The sequence below is a fragment of the Labeo rohita genome, chromosome 6 (genome assembly GCF_022985175.1).
Source record: "Labeo rohita strain BAU-BD-2019 chromosome 6, IGBB_LRoh.1.0, whole genome shotgun sequence".
NCBI lineage: Eukaryota > Metazoa > Chordata > Actinopteri > Cypriniformes > Cyprinidae > Labeo > Labeo rohita.
The window spans coordinates 25,877,208-25,899,460 of NC_066874.1; the positions used below are offsets into that span (position 1 = coordinate 25,877,208).

At 36.1% G+C, this 22,253-nt stretch overlaps 3 protein-coding genes and 1 long non-coding RNA gene across 10 annotated transcripts in view; 3 read left to right on the forward strand and 1 right to left on the reverse strand.

Annotated features, from left to right (window-relative positions):
* The window catches only part of cadpsb (Ca2+-dependent activator protein for secretion b), a 95,955-nt gene extending 86,626 nt beyond the window's left edge, over window positions 1-9,329 (forward strand). For all 7 annotated transcript variants that reach the window (XM_051113248.1, XM_051113249.1, XM_051113250.1 and 4 more), the window contains 8 exons: window positions 402-557; window positions 698-845; window positions 1,249-1,323; window positions 1,421-1,504; window positions 2,248-2,280; window positions 2,376-2,483; window positions 5,861-5,965; window positions 8,019-9,329. In XM_051113248.1, coding sequence (XP_050969205.1) covers window positions 402-557; window positions 698-845; window positions 1,249-1,323; window positions 1,421-1,504; window positions 2,248-2,280; window positions 2,376-2,483; window positions 5,861-5,965; window positions 8,019-8,195 — 886 coding nt within the window. In that variant the 3' untranslated portion in view covers window positions 8,196-9,329. The remainder of the gene's footprint in view (window positions 1-401; window positions 558-697; window positions 846-1,248; window positions 1,324-1,420; window positions 1,505-2,247; window positions 2,281-2,375; window positions 2,484-5,860; window positions 5,966-8,018) is intronic.
* A 118-nt stretch (window positions 9,330-9,447) lies between these two features.
* cplane2 (ciliogenesis and planar polarity effector 2) lies at window positions 9,448-13,485 on the forward strand. Its single transcript, XM_051113259.1, has 5 exons — window positions 9,448-9,658; window positions 9,836-9,988; window positions 10,510-10,634; window positions 12,249-12,385; window positions 13,194-13,485. Exons 1-5 carry the CDS (start codon window positions 9,553-9,555, stop codon window positions 13,429-13,431), a joined length of 759 nt encoding a protein of 252 aa, XP_050969216.1. The 5' UTR covers window positions 9,448-9,552; the 3' UTR covers window positions 13,432-13,485.
* Window positions 13,486-13,910: 425 nt separating this feature from the next.
* Window positions 13,911-14,905, reverse strand: LOC127167305 (uncharacterized). Its single transcript, XR_007827976.1, has 3 exons — window positions 14,406-14,905; window positions 14,198-14,314; window positions 13,911-14,049 (listed from the first exon to the last, which is right to left on the reverse strand). It is a non-coding gene; the product is annotated as an uncharacterized LOC127167305 (long non-coding RNA).
* Window positions 14,906-15,041: 136 nt separating this feature from the next.
* On the forward strand, window positions 15,042-20,140 carry wdr82 (WD repeat domain 82). The gene is made up of 9 exons (XM_051113258.1): window positions 15,042-15,409; window positions 16,085-16,182; window positions 16,709-16,775; window positions 16,862-16,961; window positions 17,041-17,157; window positions 17,655-17,810; window positions 17,893-17,962; window positions 18,044-18,186; window positions 19,332-20,140. The coding sequence occupies exons 1-9, from the start codon at window positions 15,249-15,251 to the stop codon at window positions 19,359-19,361; spliced, it is 942 nt and encodes a 313-aa protein (XP_050969215.1). The 5' UTR covers window positions 15,042-15,248; the 3' UTR covers window positions 19,362-20,140.
* Window positions 20,141-22,253: the final 2,113 nt, after the last annotated feature.

A 22,253-nucleotide genomic window follows, 5' to 3' on the forward strand; every position in this document is an offset into this window, starting at 1 on the left:
ACAGAATTTTCATTTTTGGGTGGATTATCTCTTTATAAGTAGCTGTTAGTTTGCAAGAGCCTTCTCTCACCATGACATTCCCAGATCCCTCTCCTTTAGAGCAAATTGACAGAGCAAAGTATGCATGAATTCAGGTCAGTCCTAAGGTTTAATAACCACGCAAAAATGTGAGGTTATTGATGTGTTTTGTAAACACACATGTCTTTTATTTTGCCATGCACTGATTGTGCGTTGACATTCCCATTAAATTCAAGCATTCCAGTTCTGAGGGTCAATTTTTGGGAGCGCCAGTTGGTGTATGGTTAAAATAAAGCAATCCTAAAATCATAGATATTCTGCATCTTCCTTAATTCCTGAATATTTTGGACTTTTGACCTCTAATATCTTACTATACCTGGCAGCAATGGCTCGGGAACATCAGAAGATCTGTTCTGGAAGTTGGATGCCCTACAGACCTTCATCAGGGACCTACACTGGCCAGAAGAAGAGTTTGCCAAACACTTGGATAATCGTATGAAGCTCATGTCAAGTGACATGATTGAGACAAGCGTTAAACGGTAAAATAGTATCTCTAAGTAACTAAACAGATTCAAAACGTTTGATGGTGTACATGAAGATTTAAAAGTATGTTTTTTAAGTATGAATGAAATTTCATGCAAGATGACTCATTTATTTCACACCTTTTGCTGGTCAACAGCACCAGGGCAGCGTTCGAATCTAAGCTGGCCAAAAGCAGCCGTTCCACAGATTTCCGCGTCCCACTGTCCTTATGCACCATGTTCAATGTGATGGTGGACGCCAAGGACCAGTCTGCTAAACTGTGTGCCATGGAAATGGGCCAGGAGGTAATTGGCAGAACTTCTGATTGTTGTGATAGACAAAAACTTGATCTATACTGCTTCTTTCACATCATCCTCAGGAGTCTCAGAAACTTAGATTTTCTGGGATTTAATAATATTATGCAATTGTTTATGAGAATACTTTCACAGAAATATATAACGTCTCCATTAATTACAATTTCATATTTGGTCAAACACATTAGTTTGTTATTTTCCAACGATGCATGTTTTAATGTGTAAACCAGTATATTTTAATGCCATACAACCATGAATTTGGTTGTACAGGCATCTTTATGTTTCTATTTCTGTATGGATTTATCTTTGGTTTAAACAGCTACGGCTGAGTTCTCTTCACATGTCTTCATATATCCATTGCATACGTTTGTCTAAATTTGTCTTTACCTTTTAGAAACAGTACCACTCTCAAATCGATGATCTTATTGAAGAGAGTGTAAAAGACATGATTTCCCTTTTGGTGGCAAAGGTACGTTTTGAGAAAATGCTTTAAGCAAGAACTCTGTTGGTATAACTCTTGTTGGTTGTTTGGTCATTGGGTTATTGGTTTTGTGCCACCTGAACAGTTTGTGGCCATTCTGGAGAGTGTACTTGCCAAGATCTCCAGGTATGATGAGGGAACTCTCTTCTCCTCCTTCCTCTCCTTCACGGTAAGAATTACCTCTCTACTATTCTAGTATGAAACCATGATGAATTTTTTAAAGGTGCACATGCCATTTTTGTTTATGAATTTGTATATTTCAATACGAGTGTGGTACTGAGCTTTAAAGAGATAGTTCACCCAAAAATGACAATTACCCCATGATTTACTTACCCTCAAGCCATCCTAGGTGTATATGACTTTGTTATTTCAGATGAATACAATCAGAGTTCTATGATTATTCAAAAAAAAAAAAAATGTATTTACCCTTTTGGAGGCTACACGGGATTGTTTAAAAAAGGGACCTGTCCGAATGTACCCAAAATCCTATAAAGTCTAAATGAAAACTCAAAACTTCACAAAGCCTAGTGAGCACATGCAACAGGTGATTCTAAACAAGCATGCAAAGTTTTAAGGTGATCTGACCACAGCTGGCACTATAACAGTCATAAACGTTTTAAAAAATAATATTTCTATGACAAGTTGCCTGTTTCTTTCAATCACTGATTTAGGTGGTTACAGACTTGCTAAACAATGTCTTTTTCCATATTTGCTTAAATGCTTTAAAGCGTTTGAACCCTGGTAATCACTGCTTGCAGATATATTCATTTTTGGCTGAACTATCTCTTTAATGTACACTTAAAATTACTTTAGGTGTTAAACATATTAGAGGGAAAAAGTTACTTATTTCAACTCGAAGGGAGAGCGATTTTACCTAAAAGCACTGGAGTCAAACTTTTGTTTTTATTTCAGGTGAAAGCAGCATCAAAATATGTGGATGTCCCTGTGAGTATTGAAAATTCAACATACTTTTCATAATATTTCTTCTTTATTCACATGCATTCTATATAAAACTAACTGTGGTTTCCCCCTTTCCACAGAAACCAGGGATGGATGTTGCGGATGGCTATGTGACCTTTGTCCGTCACTCTCAGGACATTCTGAGAGATAAGGTCAATGAGGAGGTGTATATAGAGAGATTATTTGATGTAAGTAAGATGCCGTAACCTCCGTGCCTAACAAAGGAGGGCCCATCCAAAATGTGGCAAAACAATGGGGCATACGAGGGATAAGTCACATTTTGAGTGCCGAAACCTGGAGACCTGACATCCAGACACATAAGGCCAATCATAACCTGAAGCTTTCAGTCAGCTCCCTAATGTCTCATTGCTGTGACTTCCTGTTCCAGCTCTCTGTGCTCTGGTGTTTCATTAGCCACGATGCATTGGACCTTTGTGCTCTGGTGTTGTGTTAGCTAACGTGCGTTGGACTTTATGCTCACAGCGGTTTCTTGTTTAAGAGGCAAAGTGTCACCAAGTGGATTATTTATAAGACAGTGCTCTCAAAAGGGTTGATTTTATTTTGACCCGAAAAGTGTGATGTAACACACTTTTTTTTCAATCAAGTACTATCAAATCCCTGACATCAAATCAGCGCAGAGTAATGAGAGGACAGATAATATTACTAAAATATATTTAGTCTGAAAAATAAATAATTATGCAACCCAACTTAAACTGTGATAAGGGATTTTCCCAAAATCAATATTTATATTATATATATTATTTGCGATTCAAAAACCAATACCTCATTGATTTTCATTAAATTACATTTTATATATTGGTATTAGGGCTGTCAAACGATTAATCATGATTAATCACATGCGAAATAAAAGTTTAAATAAAATATGTGTGTGTACTGTTTATATTAATTATATGTATATAAATACACACACATATTTTATGTAAAGACAAACTTTTACTTTGTATGCGATTAAACGTGATTAATCGTTTGACAGCCCTGATTGGTGCAATATTAATACTGACATGCAGTTGATTTGAATGAATGTAATTACTTTAATTACTGACATAGGATATAAGAGAGCACTGTTCGATTTAGAAAAATAATCCTTTGTGATTTTGTGAACATGTGTCTTCGTTACACAATGGCATACATGTGTGTTTATATATTTTAATAAGAAATGTAACAGATGTGTGGACAGTGGTTGTTTTGGATACAAATGTATGTGTGCGCGTGTGAGGGTTTGTCAGCGTTTTTATTATTATTATTTACATTTTCTGTATTTTGTTTTATGAGTGCGTGTGTGAATATTCAGTTGTGCGTCATACCATACTGTAATGAGTTCAGAATATTGTGGAAAAAAAGTGTGTGTGTGTTTGAGTGTCCGTTTGACTGTTAGGAAGTCTATTACGTAACTTTTTGCAGCTTTACTTGCTTGTGTTTGGAACATTTGTGACACACACATCTTATGCATGGTCTGCCTTATTTAATTTTATTTAAAATTCAGTGCTTGTTATGCGCATTATGTTTTTTCTTCACACTATGTTTGTAATAATACATTTAACGTCCAACCTCAAAGACCCACAATGAATCTGGCATGATTCCTCTTTTTTTTGCTCTATAGTTTCAGTCTGTCGCTTTTAAAATGTCTTCTGAAGAATTCTGTCCAAACTAATCAGCATCAGTGAAAAGCTCAGAGGCATGAAATCAAAAGCAATTATTAAAAAAGTAAAATTTAGGATGGCGGCTGCCATATAGTGACTGTTCATTGGCAAATTGCAGCTAGAAACATGCATGTTTCTGATTGAAGTGATTCACTGTTTGCTTTAACTGAATTCTTGCTTGGACAGTTGCGTCAAACAGAGTGAAACTGTGGAAAATTTTAAGCTTTAGTGTGGTCTTATGAGGTTGGTTGTCTAAAGGCATATTCAGCTGAGAGCTGTTTGTCAAAAACAATTAACGTGATCGATTAGTTGCTAATTCAGCTATTAAAGTTACATTTAGGATTAGATTTTTGAACAAACCACTTACATCTTATTGCGTAACTCACTGCGTCTTATTGAGGAAATGCATAAAATAGGCAAAAAAAATCCAATATCTATAAACCAGAACATGAATGGGATCTGCAGCTCTCCAATTTCCAAGCTGAGTATCTCTCTTCCAGCATCGTATACTGTCTGAACGTTGACCCGTGGTGATTTTGTTGTATTATGCAACTTGTGTTAGAGATTTTGGTTGCATGCAACTACATTTTTATATGTCTGTTATATCATTTTCATTACATTCTCCCTCTCTAAACACTTTGTACTCACGTTATCCTAACCCAAAGACAGCATCCCGACTCATTCTGCATTTCTTCTAGGACAAAGTGGAACTTATCTCTAAATGTCCTGCTGTTTGATCACATTCTGTCGAGTGGCATGAGTTCTAATCAAATAATCTTCCTGTGTACATCTTCTAGCATGACCCACCTCCTAAAAATCCCACCTCATGCACACACACACACACACACACACACACACAGCTCTCTGTACACTCGCCTGCACTCTCTGCATGCACTGCACGCTCCGACCGGTCACCTCTTTGAAGTGGACAGGCGAAAAGAGAAATCGCCGAGATGACCCTAATACAAGATAATCTGATTTAACTCACATGATCACATATCATTTGTGTAATATACATATAAATGGATTGGCTAAATGCTATTTGTACCTCTTGAGAACTGATAATAGCCCACTTCAAAACTCTTCAGATTGATCCGTTCACATAGGATACAGCACTTCCTCTTCTAAACGATAGCTTACATCATTCATTAAACCACACATGTGCTGTTCTCTTTGAACTACAAGCATTCAGGTTCTGAATTTGCATGAATATGAGATTTTCAATGTAGATATGGTTTAAGATAACAGTACAACACCCCTTTGCCTGCCGTATTCTCACTTTTTTATGAGTTCTGAGAATTCTGATTGCGATTGCACTAATTTTGTTTGCATCTTGGGTTCCTTAGAGTGTGCTTTTGGGTTCAGTGGTGGTTTTTAAACCTTCAAGTTCACAGTCATTCATGCACAAGTGCTGTTTTATAACATTCAGCATGACTAATGGTGAAAGGTGGGGGAGCAATTTTCCTTGTATGGTTTTTAAAAGCTAAAGACTTGATTAGAATAAGGCTTTGTTCAAGCTTATTTCAGATAACCAGATTTGTATAAAGTCGTTTTAACCTTAGGTTACAGGCTAAGCTGTAAATGTAGGACAGATTAAGCATTTGTTCTATTAATTATGCAATTTCCTAATGCATGGTTTGTTTTTTCTGATGGTCATACCTCTGGCTCTTGAATTAATTTTTGTCTGACTAACCTTGCTTTTAAGTGAGGGTATGATTGTGTAAATGTTGGTATCAGTTGTGTGTGTGTTTATGAATGTGTGCGTGTAAGTTTGTTTTGTGGGTTTACTTGCGTGTGGCTGTTACCGTATGTCTTTATGTATGTCTACACATGCTGGTCTCTTGCATGCGTTTGTTTGTCTGTCTGTGTTTTGCTGGAGAATGCTGTGTTTTTGTGCTTTGCAGCAATGGTATACAGCCACTATGAATCTGCTGGCGACCTGGCTGACTGACCGCATGGACCAACAGCTTCATGTCTATCAACTCAAAATCCTCATCAGGATTGTAAAGGTATTTCTTTTAGAACTTACATGGAAGTAGGGCTGTCACTAATGATTATTTTGGTAATTGAGTAATTGGTCGATTATTCTGGGGATTAATCGAGTAATTGGATAATTATATATTTTTTTTGTAGTAATAAAAATAGACCTAAGCAAACAATAGCCTTTAAAATGACTTAAAGTACATATATAACAGCAACGAGGCAATAATAATTAGTTCAAACAAAGTATCACAAGCAAGTAATCATATGGTCTTATAAACAATAGAGCTAATGTATGTTACGCATTATAATAAATGACTGTAGACGATGCCAGCGGTCTGAGGATTGTTTTTATACTTTACTGCTCTATCTAATCCTTGTTTAATATTCACTAAACAACATTTAATTCAAATTATGACAGAAATGTAACAGCTACTCTAATTTCTTGAATATGTGGTCATCAAAACATGTAAACTCAGAGGGAGGGTTTGAGCTTTTATTTTGAAATTGCGAACAGTTAGCATATGGAGAAAGATATTGGTGTATTCTCATGTGTTCGCATAGGTTTATAAATGATTTACCTTATAAATCTGATGAAATGGCGCATGTTGCGTTTCCAGATGAACGTTATAATAAACCCAAAATCACAACATATGCAGAGATGGATTTTGAAATGCCCACACATGTAAATGATAGTTTGTGTGGAGCAGCATGTAAATAATTAAAGTGCATATGTTTATTTAATTGAATCGTAGCATTTGTGAATTCACAATAGCATTATGCGTAACTTTTAAATGGGTTTAATATATCATACAGCCTTGGAAACTTCCGGTATTTTGCCGGTTACTCGACACGGACAAAATGCAATTAAGGATTCTTTTAAATCGAGTGCTTGAATTGAATTGAGTTGAGTAATTGTGACAGCCCTAAATGGAAGTGTTTATGCTCTGAAACTGGACTGGTATGATTCTAGTCAAGGTATAGCTACACTCTTGTGTATTTCAGTGTATGAATTGGGCCTTGCCTATATGTAGTCTATATCAGTATTGGTCTATTGGATATTTGCTGTGTTATATTAGATATTAAATTATGCATGCTCATTTCCCGTATTCTTACATGTCGATTACCTTTACTGTGATCTAACACTAGCTTAAAGTTAAACTTAGTAGTAGTAATCATTTAATAGGACTGCAAATATCAACATGAAAATTCATTTTTCATAGTGTACATTATAATGTTGTGCTTCCTAAATTCACTTGCAGCAATTTAAATGAAGTTACACTGGTTGCCAAAAATTCCAATTTTGTTTGACTCTTTATGTCTATTTTAAAATAACTAAAATAACTTTTTCTTTTTGTATATATTTTGACATGTAATTTATTCATGTGATAGCAAAGCACTAAGTACACTTAGATTAAAAGAGTTTGGTTTAAGTATGAATAAAAAAATAGAAATCAGTACTTTTATTCATAAAGCATACATGCGTTAAATTGAGCAAAAGTCTACAAAAAACAAATCAATTTCAAATAAATGCTGTTCAGTGAACTTTATATTCATCAGAGAATCCTAAAATAAATCTATCATGGTTTCCTCAAAAATATTAAGCAGTAAAAACGTTTTGCAACATTAATAATCACAAGAACCATTATGAATGAATAACTGAGCACCAAATCAGCATATTAGAACAATTTTGAAGGATTATGTAACACTAAAGACTGGAGTAATGGCGTCAGCTTTGTTACACAAGAATGAATTACATTTAAAAATATATTCAAATAGAAAACAGTTATTTGAAATGTCAGAATATTGCTGTTTTTACATAATCAGATAAATGCAGTCTTGGTTTGCATAAGAGACATCTTTAGAAAAACCTTTAAAAATCGTAATTATTTCAAACTTGTAATTAAGTGTAATTAATTTGGACAAAGTAGTATTGAGTTTTAATATCAGCTATTTGTCCAGAATTTTAATAGCTTGAATTCCTAGTCTTGCTTTTCTTTCTGCCCTTGTTTGACGTACGGGTATTTAGCTTTAAGTCTGACTGTATGTATAACGCCTGCTGATTATCCCCCATTTTTGTAGAAGAAATACCGAGATTTTAGGCTGCAAGGCGTTCTTGACTCTACACTGAACAGCAAGGCCTACGATACGGTACGGAACCGGCTGACCCTGGAGGAGGCCACTGCCTCCGTCAGAGAGGGGGGCATGCAGGGCATCTCGATGAAGGACAGCGATGAGGAAGACGAGGAGGACGATTAGAGCATCGAGCCATCCGGTGCCAGCCACCACCCTGAACCCGACCCGTCTATCCAAGCCTACCCTACCCCAACACTTTAAACTTAGCCTGATAACGTAAGATGCATGTAACAACTCTGATTACCCAGTTAGCCACTCTAGGATCTCCCCCCATCAGCTCCAGTTGCCCACAAAGAAGCTAAAAAACAATAAAAATCAAAGAATTGTACTAAAGCGTAAAAGGAACGTTGCGAAGACCATGATTGGCAATTTTAGCTGTGTCATAACATAATAAAGAACAACAAACTAGCACCAATTTTTCAACTCATTTATTTGAGGAATTTGTTTCTATGTGTTCCTAAGCAATATGGAGTACCATTTGTTTGATAATGTCGAGTGAGATTATTAGGTGTGTCCCTGTCCAATGCGATAACATATATGGCGCTTCTTTGACGTACTCTTACATACATTAATGGTACATTGTTGTGAAGATGAGTGTATGGACCCTTTTCTTTGTCTTGTCTGTTTTTAAAGTGGATGCCAACTGCTTCGAAACTAAAAATGAACCTCTGTATTTCAGTTCAGAACTGTTAACTGTAAATGTCTTCTGTGTCTGCACATTTCCATTGTACTTTTTCCTTATTTGTGTCGAGGCTCTGTGGCCCAATGTTGCAAATATCCAACTAGGCATTGTCTCACAGGCATCTTAAAATGAAAATGAATTGGTATTCTAGAAATGCAATATCGTCATACCTCCATTTTGATATCTCATTGGAGACGTCTTTTAATTAGATGTCAGAAATGACAACAAAAACGGCTATATTTTTGGTTCGGTTTCACTCTTACAGAGGATCTCTCTCTATATCTCTCTTTTTTAAGTTTGTATGTCCAATTAAAGTCATTCTCTTTATGTTAGTAGATCTGTTGAAACTGCTATGTGCCATTTTTGGGGTCTCACTATTGTTTTTGTATATATGAAGCTGTACATTGCATTCTGAGCCATTGCTGCATGCCTGTGGGATCCACCTTCTCCAAAAGCTTTTTTGTTTTTCTGTGTCAATTAGCTGGTGGATTCATTCTTGCGTTTGCCTTATCAAAGCCAACAGTTGTAATATGCAAGAGCTGTGGCCTCTCAATAAAGATAACATGATGTACTAATATAGGCTACCTGTACATTTTGTTTCTTGTGACTTTATTCAGAATGTGGATTCAGTGACGCCATCCTTAGAAAAAAAAAAAGTTCTTTTTAGAACGTTCGTAATGGACTTTTATTTTGACGTATTTCATCATGACGATGGTAAACCTAGTTGGCTTCACGTTCGCGCAGATAAACTAACTCCACTAAGATGCACTAGTCTCTTATTAATTTCAACGAATTAAAATGTCTGTCCCACCTGGATCCATCATCGTGTCGGACTGGCACCGCTGTCCAGACAGCAGAGAGTTTTTCAGCCGAATACTGCATAAGAAGAGACGGCGAAAGTTTGGTAAGGATGATCACCATGGATACAGCGCTTACGCATCACTGTTTCTTACCTTAGGTCAGGTATTTCTTGTTTTGTTAACTTTGGAGAAGAACAGCACAAAAAGTGTTGTTATAACCAACGTATAAAATGCACGTACTCCATGAATTAAGTATTAAGTGGTTTTTATATACTGTGAAGGGCTCTTGGAAGCACCAATGATGCCTCCTCAAATGAACGTGGACATTGTTCGCTACAAGGTCTTCATCTCAGGGAAAACTGGAGTTGGGAAAACCGCTCTTGCTGCCCGTCTCGCTGGCCTTGATCTACCCAAAATGCACTATGAGACCACAGGTAAACAACCACACGTTTCAAATGTATCAAGCTAATTTTTATTGTAAACATGTTTTTCTCTTTAAGAAATTTAATAGTAGTTTTAATAAATATGTTTTTAAAAATATAAACTCATACCGAGAGATGAAGACACCGTCTTCACAGTCATATCAGTGACGTATAAAAAAATAAGCGATTCTATCCACCTTATTCTTCAACGTGGAAGTAAGCCTATGGGCGAGACTTCCGGTTCATAAGCTGCTATAGGAAAATAACTAAGAATAACAGTGTGCAGTGAACGATAAATCTGTTTGCACTACAAACCATTGTGTTCATAATTAAGATACTACATTGAAGTAATATGGCAAGACACCAGTTTGCAATATCCAGCAGTAAACAAGCTGTTTTGTACAGCTAAAAATAGCTAGATGCAGATGAGACCAGAAGCCACACCCACTCTTACGGGAAGAAAAAGGTGGATATAGTCAATTAAAAAACATCCGCGGTTATTGCTTCTGACGACAGAACTGTGAATCTTGTAGGCATAGAGACAACAGTGGTATTCTGGCCTGTAAGATTAAAGGAGAGTGGCCGTGTGCTGTTTTTCCGCTTTGAGCTTTGGGATTGTGGGGAAAGTGCAATACGAAGATTTGACCACATGTTACCGGTGAGCATTTCTAACATATTATGAAGTTTAAGTTACTTACATTGCCTTAAAGGGATAGTTCACAAAAAATGATGTCATTCACTCACCCTCATGTTATTCCAAACCTGTATGAGGCTGCGTCTACATTAATCTGGATACATTTGAAAACGGAGTTTTCGTTTTAAAACGCTCTCCGTCCACACTAGCGTTTTCAAACGTTTTCCAAAAGTTTTTCATCCACACTGAAACGTAGGAAAACGTTAAATTCGACATACTGCGCATGCGTAAAAACTCACTGCGATGATACAGACGGAAGAGACTTAATACATTTTCACGCAATTCTTGGCAGGATCATTTTATTTACAGAAATATCTCATCATTCACTAACGCGTCCATGTCGCGTGCTCTCATGTTTGATCTAAAAAGCAGCTGCCCTCCTGTTTAGCTGCAGGAGTCAGGATAGCAACTGTGAGTACAGTTTCTGTCATCTTTTTTAGGACTGTAATATGAAGAGTGTACAAATATATCTTTAGCAGCAGTGTAAAAAAGTGAATAGCACATAAAAGCCACAATTACCGGTATAAACATGGATATCTATTGGTACAATATGCGTCACATGACTAAACATGCGTCATCGTTTTCAAAAGCCTCCGTTTTCACAGTCCACACTGCAGCGCGAAAACGGCGTTTTTGAAATTTATCCACTTTGGAGAGCGTTTTCAAAAAGCTCCGTTTTCCTTGACCAAAAACGCCATCTCAGTGTGGACGGAAGGCCAAAACGGAGAGAAAAAGGATGCGTTTTCAAACGAAAACGTATTAGTGTGGACATGGCCTGAGTTTCTTTCTTCTGTGGAACATAGAAGATATTTTGGAACCCAACAGTTTCTGGTCTTTATTGACTGCCGTAATATTTACCAAAAATATTATGGAAGTCAATGAGGAACGGTTGGGTTACCAACATTCTTCAAAATATCTTCTATTATCCATTTACATCTTTCACAGAAGAAAAAACTCATAATGATTTGGAACAACTTAAGGGTGAGTGAATTATGATAGAATTTTCATTTTTGGGAGAACTGCCTCTTTAAAGTTCACTTCCAGAATACAAATTTACTGATAATTTACTCAGCCCCATGCCATCCAAGATGTTCATGTCTTTCTTTCTTCAGCTGCAAAGAAATTATGTTTCTTTGAGGAAAATATTCCATGAGCTTTTTACATATAGTAGACTTCTATGGTTGAAGGTCCAAACTGCAGTTTTAATGCAGCTTCAAAAGGTTCTGCATGATCCCAGCTGAAGAACAAGGGTCTTATCTAGTAAAATGCTCTGTCATTGTCTTTAAAAAAAATAATATTTATATGCTGGGATTGTGTAGAGCTCTTTGAAGCTGCATTGCAACTGCACTTTGGACCTTCAAACCACTGGCCACTATGGAAGTCCACTATATGGGAAAATCCTGGAATGTTTTTGCGACTGAAGAAAGAAAGATATTAACATCTTGGATGACATGGGGGTGAGTAAATTATAAGGAAATGTTTATTCTGAAAGTGAGCTAATACTTTAAAGCACCAATTCTGTTTCACTGTATCATTTTATGGCATGATGTTTATTATATGTCATTCTTCTCTCTTCAGTCCTGTAAGGAACAGGTGGATGCAATCCTTTTCCTGTTCTCCTTTACTGATCGTGGCTCCTTTGATGATCTTTCAAATCAGATATCACGGATCACAGAATCTTCAGATAGAGTCGTTAAACTGGTTGTTGGCACTAAGTATCCTTTACCAGTTAAAAGCATTTGATTGACATGTGTTAGTGAGACACACAGCGTCTATTTACATTCAAATACGTGTTATGCAGTGTTATTATAGTTACAGTTGAGGTCAAAAGTTTACATACACCTTGCAAAATCTGCAAAACGCTAATTATTTTACCAAAATAAGAAGGATCATACAAAATGCATGTGATTTTTTTTTTTTTTTTCCCAGTACTGACCAGAATAAGACAATTTCACATGAAAGATGTTTACATATAGTCCACAAGAGAAAATAAGTTTACACACACTTGATTCTTAATACTGTTTTATTACCTGAATACTTAATACTGTAACAAAACAGTATTAAGAATCAAGTGTATGTAAACTTTTGAACAGGGTCATTTTTATATATTCAACTATTATTTTCTCTTGTGGACTATATGTGAACATCTTTTATCTAAAATATCTTACTCAGGTCAGTACTAACTAAAATTTTTATTTTTAAAAAAATGCATTTTGTATGATCCCTCTTATTTTGGTAAAATAATTAACATTTTGAGAATTCTGCAAGGTGTATCCAAACTTTTAAACTCAACTGTAAATAAAAAAATCTGTTACTTAAATGTTAATAAAATTAACATTAACTCAAATTAAACATCAGAAGCCTTAAATTTACCTTACTTAGTTTAACTTGATGTACTAAAATAACTAAAACGGAAATAAAATTAATAAAAAAAACTATATACATATACGTATTACTAGATTAAAAAAAAAAATACAACAAAATTACAGCATAACATAATTATCATGGCCCTTAACTGTGCAGATTTGACTTATTTATGCACACAGACGTGACGGAGAGCGACATAACACATTTTCAAGAGGTGTGGGGTCTTCCGGTCTTCCGAGTGGGAGGTGATGTGAGTGCAGGTCTTGGTGAAGTAGCACCCCTCCTAAATGCCCTTGCAGAAAACCTGTGGCACCAGGACTGCATGGCTGCTTCATCTGTGTCCATCTCCACACAGCCTGCTCTCAGAGAAACAGACTCAGAGATCATTGTATAGCTTGTATGTGTGTTATGGTTCAATCTCACATGGATTGGTCATTCATTGATGGAATATGCTGCTATGGAAACACACTGAATACCACTTACTTAAAGTATTTTCCAGTTTCTAAATGCCTGCAATTTTATTAGTCATTTCAGTCAAAGACAAATATCTGTGAGTCAAGAAAGGGTGAACAAAAACATAAAAATGTCATGAAATGAGTTTCCTTGAAGTATGAAGACAGTTGCATCAAAAAATGTTGTTATATGCATATATTCATGAACGTCAGATTATATATTAAATTAAAAAAACTTATTAAAATATAAAGATTGTAACATTTGTTTTTGTTTAATGATCCAAAATATGACATTTGAATAACTTTACATTACATTACATTACATTAATTACAATAATTTGAAGAAGAAAACGCTCAATGCTCAAACATACATCCATGCATTAGGTTTTCACTTCTTTGATTGAATCCATGTTTGCAGAGCCTTTTGCTGTTTGTTTCTGAGCTTTAATACTCAACAAACCATCTTTCTCTAGAGAAGATGTGACTGACATTGGATCCACATCAGCTGGGAACTGGCATTTCTGATAAACGGTGTCCAGAATTGTGCCATCTGATGCCAACTGATTCATTAATGAGGAAAAAAAAGAAATTAAATAAAAAAGAATGTCAGAACAAAAAATATAACAATGAGTAAGAACTAGTAAGTTGTGTAAAAACTCAAATAAAACAATCAGATATTAAATGCTCTTCGTCTTAGAGTTTGTTTACCTTTTCTGCACAGACTTGTATTGCATTATTGGTGGAGGTTATAATAACTTCTTCTGGTGCAAACTCACTTACATTCACTGTGAATACATACACATCTCCATCAGTCCACATTTCCCCCTTTGAAAAACAGATTTTCATTGTTAGTTCTTTATGAAGTTCATATTAATATGTTCATTGTGTTAGAACAAATTAATAGTACAGAACTCACCTTTGAATCAAGGCTTGCCATTGTAGATTTGTTTTTTTGGAAAGAAAGATAAGTGGAATCCAGCTCTTTAATTCAGTGTAATTGTTTAGACCAGTGCAATGGTTACTTTTATACCAGTGGCTGCTTTTGGGGTTTTGGGTGAGGCTAGTATGATGTCTATGTGCAAAATGTATCATATATCAGAGAATAGATTCATCTTGTAGGATGATAATAACATCCTGTGTCAGTTCGGCCTTGTATTTATTTTAAAGTCTAGAATACCCTCTAGATGTCTTAGACAAAAAATTATGACGGAAAGCTAAATGTATTATTGATTGATTACAAATGTGAGATTTGATAATAGTTGAAATCATGAGACTCAACCTAGCAACAAATAAAGATCCACACAAACAGCAGCTAGAGAGCTGATGTGAAATTCCAGATCCGCATTACAGCTGTCAAATCAAAATATAACAGACGTCCCCTTGTTTGTCTTGCGTACACGTCATGGAAGCTTAATATTAAGCGTGTATAACAAATCATCCCTAAATAACTTTAAAGTTTTCTTCGAGTTTCACCTCAAGTCGACATGGGACTTTTATTCTGAAACGACTGCAGGTGTGGTCGCCATTTTGTTTACCGCCTTACTACCTCTAGCTTCATCTGGTCTTTCGCAATCCGGTTCATTGACGAATTTTGTCGGCGGGCTTTTTTAACGTGATCAAAATGTACGTCTAAAACTGTTTTTCATTTAAAAAACGTTACGAAACACTCGCAACCCACAACCCTGATAAAGCAGATCCCGGTCAACTCGCTGTTTTTAACTAGACGATCCCCAGCGCCTGGCCAGGCAGAAAGGCCACAATGAAGCTCACAGACAATGTGCTGCGGAGTTTCAGGGTTGCGAAGGTTTTCCGAGAGAATTCAGACAAAATCAACTGCTTTGACTTCAGTTCAAACGGCGAAACTGTAATATCGAGTAGCGATGATGACTCGATTGTCTTGTACGACTGCCAGGAGGGAAAGTAAGTTCCTCAATGTGGTTTTTCCTACAACTAGCGGGTGTTGTTCCGTGTTGATTTGGTCTTAACAGGTTTTAAAGCATTGATCTTGGTTACAGAAGCATTCCTGTGAGAGATGTGAAAGATTAAGATCGACTACTAATGTAATAAGAAAGGAGATTTATGAAATTTATTTTTCATAGGGAGTATTATGATTTGAACGTGTTTATTTACAGTAGTGATGTCCGATTCGTTTGAGTCGAATCTTTTTAGTGAATCAGTTGAGCCGTTTTATCAACGTAACGTTAAAGTGTTTTCGTTTTATGCGCTAAATCATGGCGGCAACTAAATAAACTATAACAAATTCATTTTTAAATAAATCCTGTAATTAATATCTAGCATGGCTTCGTCGTAATATGCCACGGTTGAGTGTTAAGGACCGCGCAGTGACGTAAAAGACCCGCCGAATCTTTAACCGGATCTTTGAAATTGATATTTCAAAGGAACCGATTCGCGGAAATGAATCGAATGTACAGTGTGAATGAGAGGTTGCGTGCTAACAGTTAGCATCCACGCCTCCCTCAGAGCCCGCCTTGTGTCTGTAGTGTTTTGTTTTAAACTATTTCATGATATATCTGCACAAACAATTGCATGGAAGCAACTACATTAACCTATTTCCTCATCTGTTCTTTATATTAGACCCAAACGGACGCTTTACAGTAAGAAATATGGTGTGGATCTCATCAGATACACCCATGCCGCCAACACTGTTGTCTACAGCTCCAACAAGATTGATGGTAGGACTCCTTTTAAAGTCTCAATATGATATTTTGTTGTTTTTCAGTTCATATGCTGTTCAGTTTTGTCATACTATGGATAAAATGTTATCCAAGAGTACATTACTTGTGTTTTTCTTATTATGACAGCAGTTTCTTGTATTGTGATATGCTTTATTTTATCTAAAAGTCACTTTTTTTTAACAAGTCCTATATTTTTTACTTACGTGCGGTTTTATGTCTTCGTATTACATGAGATTATATTGCATATTTGTTATTTATGTTGTTTAAGCGATTTTCTTAAAGCTTTACCGCTGGTGTTTGTGTCTCCCCGTGCCTGCTCTGGGTTGAGGTAGTTGTTTGTACAGTTTTTAGGGTCTGTTATTCTGCCCTGTTAAGGAGCTAACTGTACAGACTACTGCCTTGCCCAGGGTTGAGCCTGTTCATCTGACACCGAATACAGTACATTATATCGATACACTTGTAAAATCTTGTAACTTTGGCGTGACATTGATATTTTCTTCTCACTACTAATGTGGCACTACAGATACTATTCGATACCTGTCCCTACATGACAATAAGTACATTCGCTACTTTCCTGGACACAATAAGAGGTGAGCGCCTGTGACATAAAATGTTTTTCTTGTTTATTGGCGTTTGAGTTATAGTGCTTGATTTTGTGTATTCTGTCCTGTTTCAGGGTTGTTGCTCTGTCTATGTCTCCTGTTGATGACACATTCATCTCTGGCTCACTTGATAAAACGATTCGTCTGTGGGACCTTCGCTCACCAAACTGTCAGGCAAGCAGTATTTTTGTTTTGGGTTGGTGTGTTTTTTTTGTTAGTCTATGCTAGATTCTAATCTTGGTTGTGTTTACAGGGCCTCATGCACTTGCAAGGAAAACCTGTGTGCTCGTTTGATCCGGAGGGGTTGATTTTTGCAGCAGGGGTGAATTCTGAGATGGTCAAACTTTACGATCTCCGCTCCTTTGATAAGGTAATTGTGTAAAACTGCATCTTAGAAGCAGTAGGGATATTCTTTAACATCACTGACACCAATGGATCTCTTGCAGTGAATGGGTGCCGACAGAATCAGAGTCCAAACATCATATTAATCCGCATGATTGTAGACCATCAGTTTAATTCTTGTAAAGCACAAATCTGAATGTTTGTAAGAAACAATCCCCTCAAGGTATTTTAGTTTCTGGCCAAAGTCAGTATCCATAATAATGCTTCCTCCAGTGGAAAAAGTCCATTCCCTTTTTTCTTTTCACATCACAGTGCACAAACATATTTGCACCGATTCACTGCAGAGGATCCAATGGTAAGCAAATGATGTAATGCTGAATTTCTCCAGATCTGTTTAGAAGAAGGCCTGAAGTTGAGTAAATTTTAATTTTTGGATGAACTATGGTGGAATGTTGGAAAAGCTGTGCCATATCTGTCTTTTAAATGGTAAAAACGAATACATTTGTATCACACCTCCTGTCTCAGGGTCCATTCGCCACGTTTAAACTACAATACGAGCGAACATGTGAGTGGACGGGTCTCAAGTTCAGCAATGACGGAAAGCTCATTCTGGTCTCCACCAATGGAGGAACACTCAGAGTGCTGGATGCTTTCAAAGGAGCCGTTCTCCACTCATTTGGGGTGAGAAAATAATGTCCTTTTAAATAGGTTTTGTCACAGTTTGTTTAAGTGTGTCTCATGGAGTCTTTCTTCCTCACTGCAGGGCTACAACAACAGTAAAGGTGTCATTCTGGAGGCCTCTTTTACGCCAGACTCTCAATTCATCATGATTGGTAAGTCTTCCCCAATGGATTTGGAAAAGACTACAGATGAGTTTACAGAGAGTGATGCCTGCCTGTAATTTTGATTTCCAGGATCAGAGGATGGAAAGATTCATGTGTGGAATGCTGAGAGTGGAATGAAAGTAGCACTTCTTGATGGGAAGCACACTGGTCCAGTCACCTGTCTACAGTTTAACCCCAAATTCATGACCTTCGCCAGTGCCTGTTCTAACATGGTAAGACTTAACTGTAAGATAGAAACCGATCTGATGTATTTGTTATAGCTTGGTCTATATGGAATGTGTGTACTCCAAAAGCCCTCTATGTTCCATGATAATAAATAATGCACTGATTGCTGGTGAAACATACTATACATTTTTGCATTTTTTTATTTATTGTGTTGATTTGAGGAAATTTGCTAAAAATGTACATAAGTTCATCTACATCTTGAATGGCCTGAGGGTGATTTGGTGAAATTTAAAGGAGTAGTTGACCCAAAATGAAATTTTTGTCATTAATTAGTCACCTTCATGTCGTTCTAAACCTGTAAGACCTTTGTTCATCTTTGGAACACAAATTAAGATATTTTTTTTATGAAATCTGAGAGCTTTCTGACCCTGCATAGACAGCACTGCAACTACCATGTTCAAAGCCCAGAAAGGTAGTAAGGACATCGTTAAAATAGTCCATGTGACATCTGTGGTTAAACCGTAATTTTATGAAGCTACGAGAATACTTCTTGTGCTCTAAGAAAACAAAAATAATGGCTTTATTCATCAATTTCTTCTCTTTGATGTAAGTCTTCAATGCATGTATTTAACATCATATCCCTTTAACACTTGCTCAGCAGTGGATCCTTTGCAGTGAATGGGTGCCGTCAATGAGAGTCCAAACAGCTGATTAAAAACATCACTGTAATTCACATGACTCCAGTCTATCAGTTAATATCTTCTAAGATAAAAATCTGTTCAGAAAAAAAAAAAAAAATCTATCAAGGCATTTTAGCTTTAAACTATTGCTTCTGGCCAAATTACAAATCCATAATAATGCTTACTCCAGTAAAAAAAGTCCATCACCTTTTGTCTTTTCACATCACAACTTGAACAATTTGCCTTTATTCACTGCAGAGGATGCAATGGTGAGCAAGTGATGTAATGCTAAATTTCTTCAACTCATTTACATTTTGCACAGCCTGAGTTGGGGGAAATTTTCATTTTTTGGATGAACTATTTCTTTACCATAAAAGGAGCAATGGGGCTCATAACAATTAAAAACTGCCATATTCCCCTGCAGGCCTGATTATGACTGTATAAACACTGTATGGCTGAATAACACCAGTTAACAACCATTTAATATGTATGCTAAAATCTCACCTCCACAGGCGTTCTGGTTACCCACGATCGATGACTGATGGGCCACTGTCAGACGTCAGCGTCTGTGATGTGTTATTCCAGCAGGTGGCATCATTCATCTTTCTCTTGGAATTTCACACATGGAGTTGCTCTCTGAAAGACTTTTGAACTGTAAATAAATTGGTCTTGATGCCAAGTTGTATTTCTTTGTTCATTTTATATCTGTATCATTAAAACTTTTTTTGTAAAACATTGTAAAGTAATCTGTTCACCTTTTCTGTTTTGTTTATGAGATTGTAACAAAGTGCTCGATCAAACTGACTTGTGGGAGGTGAAGTAAAACACTTCTGCAGATCTGATCTTAGCTAATCAAACTATACCAGCAACTGTAGGTTTAGCATCTTGTGAGTCTGAAGAAATGTCAATGGATCAATTTTTAAATTAAACATGCAACTGTCCAAAGATATGCTTTCGAAGCCTTTCAGACATGCTCATAGCTGATGTGTGTAGCTCAATGTGATTCCACCTGTGAGTGCAAATTGCTTTTATGCCACTTTTGTACTAGGGTTTGTTTTCTTGTTTTTATGTACTTTGCTTTTGCAATACTGACATTCTTTTGAATCGCTTATGAAAACAAATCTCATAATATACGCTGACCACCCCTCTCTCAAGTTTCAAGTTATTTTGTTCAAGTTACTTTGCACTTATTGAGGAAACAGTTGTTTATGGAAGTTTTGAGGGAAAAAGGGGAGAAAGTTAAAAGTTTGAAAGTTTGTGCCATTGTAGGTGTTTTCTTTTTACTTCATTAAATCTTTCAAGAGGTTACTTTGCATCCAAATGGGTGTTTTCATTTTTCTCAGGTTAGTTTTGTAAGAAGATTTAATGACAAATATAGGCACCTTTAAAAATGTGTATAAAAGTTGTCAGTAAACTGCATAAAAGGTACATAGCATACACCTTATTTTTCTCATAAGAGTGGGTGCAGTCATTCTGTAAATTATATGTGGGAGGCTTTCGTTCTCATCTACTTCCAGATGTTTTTAGCTGTACAAAATAGCTTGTTTTGCTGCTGGATACAGTTAAGGTCAAAAGTTTACATCCCCCTTTCAGAATCTGCAAAATGTTAATTGTTTTACCAAAATAAGAGGGATCATACAAAATGCATGTTATTGTTTTTTTTTTTTTTTTTTTTTTTTAGTAATGAACTGTACTAATTGTATGATATTTCGCATAAAAGTTGTTTACATATAATCCACAAGAGAAAATAATAGTTGAATTTATAAAAATGACCCCATTCAAGAATTTACATACACTTGATTCTTAGTGATGTGGAAAAACCATGCGTCAATAGCTGTTTTTTCCATTCTGTTCAAAAGTTTTCACCCCCTGGGTTTTAATGCATGGTTTTTCCTTCTGGAGCATCAGGGAGCGTTTGATACTTCCGTAATAGTTGCTTAAAAGTCCCTCAGTTGTCCTCAGTGTAAAAAAAATGGATCTCAAAACCATACAGTCATTGTTGGAAAGGGTTCACATACACAAAAATGCTAGAAAACCAAAGCATTTGTGGGACCTGAAGGATTTTCCTTAAAAACAGCAGGCAGTTTAACTATTCAGGGTTAAACAAGAGACTTAGGAACTAAAACAAATCACTAAACAAAAAAGCACAGCTGTGGACCAGGTAAGAACACAGTATTAAGAATCACGGGATGTAAACTTTTGAACAGGGTCATTTTTATAAATTCAGCTATTATTTTCTCTTGTGGACTATATGTAAACATCTTTCATGTGAAATATCTTATTCAGGTCAGTACTAAAACAATAACATGCATTTTATATGATCCAAGATATGGCGTGATGCTTTGTGGCTAATAAATTGGATGTGATATAAATTCTGTTGCTTTTATTTGAAAATAAATATGTTGAACAAGACACCCCGAAGTACCGGTGAGGAAATTTTTATCCATCCAAGATGAGTTTACTGTTTACAGTTTTTGGTGTCTTGACCCCAATGTAGCTTTCCACAAAAATAGCCGTTTCACAAAATGTTAAAAATAAATATATTCCATAAAATTCGATCACCAGAGGAATCAGTAGTAATTTTCACCAACAGAGGGGGCTGCAACCTACACTGATTGCTTGTTTTCGCGCTGTTACTTCAGTTTTGAAGACCGAGAACAAAACGGTAACTTGCAACAATTACATTTACAGAAAACACATACTTTGCACTCAAAATGTGACTAAAATGCAAAATAAAACGTAAAATTATAGATAATAGTAATTTCCAAAAGCACAAATATAATGTGTTAGACTTCAGGTTCATAAGGCAGCATAGCGAAATACAATGAGAAGAATAAGGAAGGGCAGTAAATGGTAAAACTGTTTGCACTACAAACCATTGTGTTCATAATTAAGATAATGTGTTAAAATAATACGGTAAGACACACCAGTTTGCGATGTCAACCAGCAAAACGAGCTGTTTTGTACAGCTAAAAACAGCTGGAAGCGGATGAGGCCGGAAGCCAAACACATAAAATTCACAAATGGCCGCACCCACTCTTACGGGAAAAAAATAAGGTGAATACTGTATAATAAAAACGAAGATGCTAAATAAAGTTAGAAAATGTTAAAAACATTTGTTGAATGCAGTTTATTTAATCACAGGTTCTCATATTTTGTTTCATGTACATTTAAACATTTAGCAGAAGCTTCATTTTTGGCATGTGTTTTTGTAAAGTGATTGTTTCATGATAATCAAAAATTGTTACCACAGAAAAACAAATTGTCTCAAATTGTTTGAGCTTAACTTGTACAAACCCTAGAACATTGTTTATAAAAGAAACAAATCTCCATGAATGAGTGACTGAAATCATTATACTGGGAAGTTGCTGACTAAATAACAGCATTGCGAAAGTACCTCATTCAGTAATGCAGTTCCTCACCTGCCCAAAAGA